Here is a 10,284-nt window from a genome sequence, read left to right as displayed (position 1 = left end):
CGTGATAGTAAACATTCTAAATAAATTTACTCATTAAAAATGTAGCTAAATTGCAAGTGGTTTCATTATGGATCATTTAAGCCTTACGAATTAATAATTTTCGTTTAAAATTTTATTAAAATCGTTCACGTTCACAAATAATAAATACCTATAATAGGCTCGAAAGGTGTGGACCACCTTGTAACATAATAAATCGAGGATTATACAGATATAAAAAATATTATTTGATATGATATGAAATTACTTAATAATTACATTTCAAATATAGGATTATTCTGTCACAATCTCAAATATAGCGCTTACATAACATATCTACCTAAATAAATCGGAGAGATAATGAAATTCCCAAATTAAATTTTACTTCATGAACAAGTAATTTTACTGAAGTAATAGACACGAATTTTGCAGTGTATGTAACTCATAAAAGTAATTTTTTTAATATCTGTAGATTAGAATGTTTTAAAGGACTTTTTTTTGTTAGTGTTATTGGGTTGATTTTATTGTTTGAAACTGAATAAATCGAGTACTTGACATAAAGAAAGATATTATTTGTTGTCTTTATTTACCTAGTTTGTTCTCCGTGTCTCTTTGGGCAGCTCCTATTTGCTCCATCCATTATAAAAGAACACAGACTAATACCAATCTTTGCTTTCGTTTCTTGTAATTAATTTCAACAATGTTTTTCGCCAAACTCAAATAAGTAACCGTCTGAATTATTTATTTTCAATTTAGGCACTCCAAGTCACTCGCCACTTTTAATTTTAACTCGTCTGGATGCCAAGACGCTGCTCCGAATTCTTCATTTTGACACGAGAATTTTGCCAACATCCTTCGACATATTTGTCTTACTTAAAAGCGTGTTTACATATTTTCAAAATGTTTCATAATTTTTAAATAAACCTCTAGACATTTTCAAAGTTCACAATTTATTGAAAGTTAGGGTAGTTTAATAAATAGATTGTTGTCTAAGAATCTGCTTGGTTCTCATGAATGCGGCAAATTCATCAAGTCCTTCTTGATTCGTTTCTTTGAAGTAAGGCAGAGTTTCAAGACGTGCTATCCATTCGAAAATCTGGGGGAACCTGTTGGTGGCTAGGGGGATGACAACGTTGGCAGTATTAATGGTAGTTACAATGCTGAAGTCGGCGATTGTTAAGGTGTCTCCAGAGGCGAATTTACTTTTTTCTAGGATGCCTTCAAGGAGGGTTAGGCCTTGGAGGAGGGCATCGGATTTATCTTTGGGGATTGTTTTTACGCCTTGTTTTATAATGGGGCCCTAAAAGCATAAAAGTATAAGGACGATTTCACGAATAACAAAAATCTGCATCTCTACCAACAACTTTTAATTATTTGGAATAGTTGCAAAAACTAATTTGAAAGAGGAGAAGTTTTTTATTAAATTAAACCTGTTTAATTATAATTTAAATGGATATTTTTAGTTTGAAATTATACCGAAATGCATGTATATTTCGGCCCGAATCAGTACAAACGTACACATATTACTGTCACTATCTCGCCCACAACCATTTTTCGAACTGTTTCCTAATTGATTTTTAAAAATGGAGTCGGTACTTTAGAGCTTCAAAGAGTAAAATTCGCTTACAATTTTTGCCGAACTTTTGAAATAAACCGCAATTTCTAGATAAGAACAACTTACATTTCATATTTTACATTTTTACATCTAAAATTAATTACCTGTCAGTTATAAGAGGTACTCATGTACCACTCGAAATGGTGTTAAAATGATTAATGAGAAAACAAGGTTTAACTTACCAGGATAGCTTGTAGTCTGGCGCTAAGAACGTAGGAATCAAAATGTAATCTCTGGTTTACTATAGCTCTCTTGGTTAAATCTTTGGGATACAATGAATCATCTTTTCCGAATTTGTCCACCAGATAACAGTTGATAGCGTGACTGTCACAGAAACAGAAATCTTCGTCTTGTAGTGTTGGTAATGTGTGGAATGGGTTGATCTGTAATTTTGGTTAAAAATAAAAGTAATTTCCCATTATCTGTATAAAATTTCAAGAAAAGTCAATAACAAGCGATAAGAGCGCGTTGCCTTGCTAGCTCAGCTAACGTTTATTCGATGAAGGTATTCTCCGATTTTTGCTTTTATGCTGTTTCTCTTCTTATTGATTTATAACCCCAATTCGACCAATTAAAATATGAATGGGGAATGAATTCCGTTTCACTTTAAAATAAGGGCTCGGCTTTCAGCTGTCATTTTTCTGTATTACCTTAAGAAAATCCGTTGTTAGATGTTCCTGATTGATCAAATTTATAGGCACTAACTCCACTTCAAGGTTAAGGGCTTTCACTGTTAGAAGGGTAGCTCGACAAGGCGGGCTTCTTGGGGTATAATAGAGCTTCAACGACATTGTTCGTAATGAAATTATATAAAGTATGCGATTATCTGAGCTCTGGATAAACCAGAAATTGATTTTATAGCTGTGATAAAGACTTATCAGATTTCCATAGGCAGTTGTTATTGGAGTTATGTTATCGTTCTAAAGTTATGTGTGTGACTAACTAAGTCCTTGTTGAGCCATTTGACTGGGACAAATTAATCAGAGAGATGAGCTATGTGATTTACCATATGGTATTAATGGTTGGTTGCTGATTTATCAGAAGTGGTAAAATACAGTGTATCAATAACGATGTTATCTCGATTTGTTTTTTGTTGTATCCGTTGGATTTTCCTGCTTTCCTGCAATCAATATTAAGCGATCTTTAGCAGTCATTTAAGATGAAAGCTGTAATGCGGGTGGAATGTTCACATATAACAGTGGAGATTAAAGATAATATCAACTATTTCTTTATCAACAACAATGCAGTGTTTATTTTTAAATGTTATTCAGATTTTTGTTGCTTACATGTTTACACTTTAAGCATAATTACCTGCAAGGTGCTAAGAATCAAGAAAAAGAGATTTTTTTTTATTTTATGTTGCTCTTATTAAATGTTATAATTCATTAAAAAGCTTTGATAATGTTCGTTAAATTAACAAGCAGAACTTTTGGACCAAATTTTAACTTTTATAAAATTTATATTTATATGCAGAAGTTTTAGGAAAATAAATTTCTAATGACCTCATCTTCTAATAATTGGATTTAATTATATCCATTGTAGGTAATCTTTTTTTAATAAGAAGTAATGCTTTAATTTAAGCTTGATTCAGACAATGGATATCTTTGTAGATATTTAAAAAAAACTGTTTTAATCTTTAAAGACTTTAAATACTTTAAATACATATATTTAGATTTTAGATAAGATAAATCACAGATTAGATAGTCAACATTTACTTTTTAATTTTTTTAATTATTAAGATTAATATCATATCATAATACAAATCACGTACGTACTTAGAATAAAAATCGTTGTGCTATGAATGTAATGATAACATTTTTCTCATATTTTCTGTGTGTGTAATCTCTGTGGTATTGTCATACTGGTCGAAAATAAACTGATACTCTTAACAACTGAAATGGGAAAACAATACTAAAAATGTAATGCTTTCCCACACACCAAACGTTGTGAAACAATACTGACGACTTTAATCGTCGCTCTGATGATGGTAGTCTTGCTTCCTTGCTGCTGAAAGCTGAAACACGAATCAGTATTGTTTGACAACGTTTGGTGTGTGGGAAAGCAGTACATTTTTTGTGAACACCCAGTATCGATCCAAGAAAATTGTTTGAGAAAACAATACCAACTATTGGTTTTCTGGTAACAAGCTGTCTCAATTCTTATTAGGATAATTAAATCAAAAAATTTTTAATTTGCTTCTTCGCGTTATTAAATCGATTACCTAAAAGTGCTAAGCCGCTATGGACCTAAAATTCTTCAAACTAATAGTCTCACAGTCTCACATCAGTGTTCCTGCAATTTTGCGTTACAGAATTGGTAAAATTTAAAGTATAAATTGCCATGATCTGCGTTTTTAGACTGTTGCGTAACACTATTCAATTTTAAGTGATAGTTGAACACTGTCGTTTTGAGTTTCCAAAGTTACAAATGCATTTTGAGTCATAAACACAATTTTTTTGATCAAATAAACAAAGAGATTGTCAGATTGGTTTAAGGATCGGTTAGGAAATTTTTGAACCAAAATAAGTGTTTTAGCAACAGAATCGACCTCTGAACACATTATTTGATAAAAAAATTAGTTGAATTTAATACATCATTCATATGGTCTGCAAGAAGTCGTTAACGCGTCTTCTGCGGTAAAATACCGGTCTTTTGGTACTGCCATGTGGGAACTATTTTTTCAGCTCGATCACCGTATTTTTGAATACATTTCAGTACCACCAAATTCTTAAACGCATACAAACCAAAAGAATGACGGTCTTTCACTGAAAAAAATAGTTTCATTTCAATCCGTCACTTATAGAAGTAAATATTCTAATTATTTTAAGTTAAAAGCTCGAAAATTTAAAGAAGTGTATTCTGATATTTTGCGATGATTAGCACTTCAGACTATAACAATCTTGTATGTGTACCTCTTATCAACTTTGAGGCGTCTAGAAATGAGAACAATTATACTTTCATTAACTGATTAATTAATAATAATAAAACCACTTTCTTTTTATAAAAAATCGCACTTGCAGAATGGATTAGCGTTACTTTGACCTCAACAAATCGACTAAATATTTAATTCACTAAAACCTTGAAAACCTCGATCGATTTCCCGGGGAAATTTATTTTGAGCGCTTCATTTCGAACTTTCTATGATTATTTTGGTAATTACCACCGTCAAATTTTATTCCAGTGAATAGACAAGTCAGCCGGAAATTCTTGCGATATTTACTTATGATAAACAAAATTAAGGAGTGTCGGTTTGTTTAGCAAAAAAGTTTTGCGAAAATTTAATGATTCAGCAACATGAAAAACCGAGCAACTATTGAAAATATCTGATTTTTGTAAACCGAATAATTATTGATTATAAACGTGTCACCTCTATTGTTGGAACAGTTTGGTTGTAACCCCTGACGTGGAAACATCTGTAATGGCCCCAGTTTTGTACATGGTCCCTGGAAGCCCTGCAGTGAGGGCAGTCCAGATTACGGCAAATGCTATTGGATTGGAACTGGAGGAAAGACAGATTGATATGACTAAAGGAGATAATTTAACACCTGAATATCTCAAGGTAACAATTCATTTTTTTTTATTGATCGCTTATCTTTCTAACATAGCTTAACCCTCAACACACCGTTCCTACTTTCATCGACGATGACGGCTTTACATTTTGGGAAAGCCACGCAATTGACACCTACATCGTTTCCAAGTACTCCGATGACGATTCCCTCTACCCCAAAGACTTGGCCAAACGTGCCCTCATCGATCAAAGACTTCATTTTGACACTGGAGTTGCTTTCGCTACTGCTAGGACTATTACAGTAAGGGGGGACTGTAACATTCAACTTTCTGATTTTATTCTTTTTCAAAGTATGCACTGTTGGGGGGAGAAAAAACGGAAATTGAAGATTCAGACCGCAAAAGTGTGAACAACACGTATGCTTTCTTAGAAGCCTTTCTTGATGGTAAGGAGTGGATGACTGGAGATAGTTTGACTTTGGCTGATTATCACTTGTATACCACCGTCACCTGCTTGAACGTTCTTGTTGAAATCGATGAAGAGAAATATCCGTTATTGGCTGCATGGTTGAAAAAAGTCGATGAGTTGCCAGAGGTGGAAGTCAGCAAAGAAGGGCTCTCAATGTATGAAGCAATGATGAGAAATAAATTATCTTAAATACATTGAGGCAATGTAGTCAGAAAATAAAATTCTAGGTCTAAACAATTTACTTTTTCCCATTTTCTGTTTTTAAAGCTTGGTATTCTACCAGTAAATTTCAATAATGTAGTAGAAAAAGAAGGGGATTACATTTCAAGATTGGAATACGAGGCGAAAATAAATTAAGTGAAATGATGAGAAAGTAGGAATCGAATTTTTATTAAATTTCGTATTAAAATACAGGTGGATGGGTTTTGAGCTAAAAATACATATTGTGTTTGTTTTCTATTGCAATAAGTGATGATTTAATTAAAGTAAGATAATTTCGAATACAGATTTTAGGACTAATCGTAAGTACAGTGTGTGCCTACTTTTAAAATATTTTTGTATATAGGAAAGTCTGTTTTAATACATTTTAATTTAAACTAAATCTCTGCAATAAGGTACTCACTGAGAAAGGGGCAAATATGTAGCTTTAAAAAATGCCATTCTAACAAGAAAATTTTATGAAAAAAGCTGTTTGTGGAGACGAAACTTACCACCAGTGAAATTTCTTGCAGTCATTTTAATAACACTTTATAATTATCCAATTTTAAGGTAGAAAAATAACTATGAAGAACTTGTGCGCATGCATTACTGGTTGCATTTTGTACTCAAGTGTAAAAATATCGAACCTCCAACAAATTGTCCCTACTATTCTATCATCAGAAGACCTTGGACTTAGAAGGTCATTTTCCATTTCAATGCCTATCACTGCTTCAGATTACTCACTCATTCCCCACTTTTACTGTTTCCATCCTTCTTATTTGTTTAGATTACGAATTGTATATCTCAATTCTCAATCGTTTGCTCGCATTTGCAATCAAGCACTTCTAGTACCACGATCTTTTAACAATGGCTCCGACTTTGTACATGATTCCTCCGAGTCCACCGGTAAGATCCGTTCAAATTACCGCAAAAGCTCTTGGAATCCAGCTTCAAGAAAAACCAGTAGATATGATGACTGGAGAGCATATGAAACCCGAGTATTTAAAGGTAAGATCAATTTTGAACAAATTTGCTACTTTAATAATAAACAGCTTAACCCTCAACATACAGTGCCCACCTTTGTTGACGACGATGGTTTCACATTTTGGGACAGTCATGCCATCAACGCTTACTTGGTCACGAAATACGGCAAAAACGACTCTCTTTATCCCAAAGATTTGAAAAAACGCGCAATCGTAGACCAGAGACTGCATTTTGACTCGGGTGTAGCTTTTGCCGCCGGAGTTAGGATAGTGGTATGTTATTTCCTAGAGACAGAATTAAAAAGTTAATTTAATACTTTACAGGGCCAGATTCTTCGTCAAGGGAAAACAAGTATTGACGACAAGGACAACGAAAGTTTGAACCAAGTCTACGGTTTCATGGAGGCATTTTTGCAAGATGGTAAACCGTGGATTGCTGGCGATTCTCTTACTATTGCAGACTATAATTTGTACACCAGTATCACAGCTGGCAATGTATTGGTACCAATTGATGGCCAAAAGTATCCAAAACTAACGGCTTGGTTGAAGAAAGTTGAAGCTTTACCGGAAGCGGAAGTGAGCAAGAAGGGACTGGCTATGTTTGAAGGGATGATCAAAATGAAGCTGAGTAAATAGACTTTTTGTAAGCATTATCTAAATAAAACATTTTTATTTCGTTATTTGTCTTTTAATTCCTAAAATGTATTTGTCTAAAAATACACTGACCCTGAAAAATTATAGTCACCTAAAAACATTTACTTAAAAGAAGATTAGGAGTTTAAACATATTTCATTTCACATAAGTTCTTAATATTTATTAATAAAACAAATTGATAAGATTATCACTTTAAATATTAATATTTGTTTAATTCCTTTTGCACATAAAACTATTTAGTGTCGGCAAACTGACGTTTGTCAATCGCATCCATTACCGTTTAGAATAAAGTGGTGTTGTGTTTATTATGCCAAAAACAGTTAATACATATTAAATATAATAGGAGTATAACTTTAAGATTGGCGATGTGTGAACAAATGTTTAAAGAATCCAAAAAAATATAAACATTCTTCATATTGTGGATTACAAAAAATACTCTGTTTATAACCGTTTATTTTGGTAAAAGTAATAAATGTTTCTGCATGATTTTTCTTAATATCTATCAACTTTTTCTCACTCAAAGTTGTTGCAAAATGGGATTTTATCAATTTATTTTAAAAATGAGACACTCAATAGATACAGACAAATTAACTAAACGCATCAGTTATTTTAATAATGAACGCCTCATATTGTTGCTAAATAAATCGAAAAAACCGACTTTCAGGTCGGATATTTCCACCAAAATCTGAGGAAGAATTTTTTTTACATTTTTTTTTTTATTTTTTGAACGATTGTTTAGAAGTACTGAAAAGCCCATTCGTTCCCATCGAATCTAACCATCACTGCATTTGCAATGTTCTGGTTTCTGTGCATACCCAAAAATAAACCGTTTAGATTAACAAGGTTGGCTTTTTTCCGGAAGTGGAAGTGAGCAAGAAAGGCCTAGTCAGTTTTCAGGAAATTAAACAAAGCCGTCCAGAACTAATGAATTTTAAGATTCACTATTATCCTATTATCCTCATCCATCAGTGAAATATTATTATGTAATTACTAATGTATTTAATTAAAAATTATCAAGCAATTTATCAATCTAATATGGGTGATCGTAATTGTAAAAACCTAACTAATTACAAAATTACACACCACAGGACTCGGAATGCTCCTGTAACTACGCATTCTTTATCGTTGAAAAGTTATAATTTATAAGTGTTATAACTATAACTTATAATGGTACCTATCTACAACAATGTAATAGGAATGGAAGGTCAAGCGGTACCCACGAAAACACTATCACATTCTCTTTAATTATATGCGTTGATTTCATCGGATGAATCAAATTTTTCATTAAATCCCATCTTATGCAGACATTTAATACTAAAACCGACTTCATTACCAACAAAGCAAACTCGCAAAGATTTACTCCTTCTATAATTAAAGGCTTTGCAGAGCGTGCGTGAAATTCCAATCCGTAACAATGTTCGTGCAGAGATTTTCCTCCTTTTTCTAAAAGCTTAGAGGAAATCGTACATTAAAGCGGAACAACGTAACGAAAATCCGATTTTCGTGTCCGGGCTTTTCATAATTAGGTTTCAGCGGAAATAAAATTGGAAAGTCATGACAGATGTTACATACATTTTTCATCTTGTTATCTGTGTATTTTTCGTTCTTACATGGAAACCCTGTTATAGATTGTAGATACAGCTATCGGACAAGACGTGATAAGGCTTTTTTTAGTAAATAGTGAGGAATAGCTTGTTCACGGTCAAAGGTATCAATTATCTAAAATGAGAAAGCAAAAAGTTAATAAGTTGGATATTCTTAGACGAAGCAAGGACGGGGCATGAACTTTGCATGGTGCACGAAGGGTAGGCAGTTTTTACCAATATTTCGTTGCAGGTTATTTTACTTTTATTAGAAACCTTAATTAACAACATTCTATTTTTCAAACTCATCTAAATGTTAAATCACGCACTGCATAATAAAGTTGCGCAATACTGCATAATAATAAATTCTTATTCACTTCGATAAATCGATTTTGCATGAGTACAGAAACTGTATTAGTCAAGAGAACATGAGAAAGGGCAATTTGAACATATTTTTTGATTTATTTCAGATTTCTTTCTTTAAAAAACTATAAAAGTTACAAGCCGTAATAAATGTAATCAATTTTATTTTCATTTTATTTTGGTCAAAATCAACTGCGACATTTCTTCCTCTCCTCTTTTATTAACTTGGTACTCGGGTAGTTCTCCGCATCTCTTCAACCAGTCAATAACTCTCGGACATTTTTGCTTGTCAACTGGAATGATCTTATTAAGAGTACCAATCGAAGACAACAAACTGAAGTCAGCAATGGTAACATCATCCCCAGTCACCCACTTCCGACCTTCCAGAAAAGCATTAAGAAACTCATAACTTTCCACAATTCCATCAATTTTCTTCTGTTCAATGTAAGTTTGACCACCAAGTACAATAGGGCGCTAGAAAAAATATTGTAGAAAATACAAGATTCTAGCGAAACGTACTGCAAGTCCTCGAAGAAGAGCAAACACAACTCCTGATTCAAAATGTAGTCGCTGATCAACAATTGCACGCTTTCTTAGATCAGTGGGATAGAGAGTGTCATTTTTGGCATATTTAGAAACAAGGTAGATCATAATGGCGTGACTGTCCCAGACGGTGAAGCCGTCATCATCAGCCAAAGTGGGAATAGTGTGTTGAGGGTTCATCTGCAAGAAAAATATCGTAGGAAAATTCATACCTCACTCGTTTACTTTAAGAAATTCAGGCTTCATGTGGTCCTCCTTAAAGAAGTTTATCTCTTTTAATTCTATATCAAGTCCAATTGCTTTAGCGGTCATCATAACAGCCCTTGAAGGTGGACTCGGATGAATCATGTACAATGAAGGAGCCATATTTGTTCTTCACTGTCTGATAAAGCA

General features: G+C 33.1%; 4 protein-coding genes across 4 annotated transcripts; 2 read left to right on the top strand and 2 right to left on the bottom strand.

The window, feature by feature from the left end:
- Window positions 1-909: 909 nt before the first annotated feature.
- LOC148178635 (glutathione S-transferase 1-like) lies at window positions 910-2,475 on the bottom strand. Its single transcript, XM_088029907.1, has 3 exons — window positions 2,242-2,475; window positions 1,774-1,974; window positions 910-1,276 (listed from the first exon to the last, which is right to left on the bottom strand). The coding sequence occupies exons 1-3, from the start codon at window positions 2,380-2,382 to the stop codon at window positions 947-949; spliced, it is 672 nt and encodes a 223-aa protein (XP_087886033.1). The 5' UTR covers window positions 2,383-2,475; the 3' UTR covers window positions 910-946.
- Window positions 2,476-2,516: 41 nt separating this feature from the next.
- LOC148178634 (glutathione S-transferase 1-like) lies at window positions 2,517-5,804 on the top strand. The gene is made up of 4 exons (XM_088029910.1): window positions 2,517-2,612; window positions 4,976-5,150; window positions 5,197-5,400; window positions 5,451-5,804. Exons 2-4 carry the CDS (start codon window positions 5,010-5,012, stop codon window positions 5,754-5,756), a joined length of 651 nt encoding a protein of 216 aa, XP_087886036.1. The 5' UTR covers window positions 2,517-2,612; window positions 4,976-5,009; the 3' UTR covers window positions 5,757-5,804.
- Window positions 5,805-6,557: 753 nt separating this feature from the next.
- LOC148178633 (glutathione S-transferase 1-like) lies at window positions 6,558-7,428 on the top strand. The gene is made up of 3 exons (XM_088029909.1): window positions 6,558-6,773; window positions 6,818-7,021; window positions 7,073-7,428. Exons 1-3 carry the CDS (start codon window positions 6,633-6,635, stop codon window positions 7,382-7,384), a joined length of 657 nt encoding a protein of 218 aa, XP_087886035.1. The 5' UTR covers window positions 6,558-6,632; the 3' UTR covers window positions 7,385-7,428.
- Window positions 7,429-9,427: 1,999 nt separating this feature from the next.
- LOC148178632 (glutathione S-transferase 1-like) lies at window positions 9,428-10,284 on the bottom strand. The gene is made up of 3 exons (XM_088029792.1): window positions 10,117-10,284; window positions 9,868-10,071; window positions 9,428-9,822 (listed from the first exon to the last, which is right to left on the bottom strand). The coding sequence occupies exons 1-3, from the start codon at window positions 10,255-10,257 to the stop codon at window positions 9,517-9,519; spliced, it is 651 nt and encodes a 216-aa protein (XP_087885918.1). The 5' UTR covers window positions 10,258-10,284; the 3' UTR covers window positions 9,428-9,516.

The sequence above is a fragment of the Gnatocerus cornutus genome, chromosome 2 (genome assembly GCF_029298725.1).
Source record: "Gnatocerus cornutus isolate USDA-ARS CGAHR chromosome 2, icGnaCorn1.1, whole genome shotgun sequence".
NCBI classification, from domain to species: Eukaryota; Metazoa; Arthropoda; class Insecta; order Coleoptera; family Tenebrionidae; genus Gnatocerus; species Gnatocerus cornutus.
The sequence above is the reverse complement of the archived record's forward strand: the minus strand, read 5'-3'. Positions and strand labels throughout refer to the sequence as shown.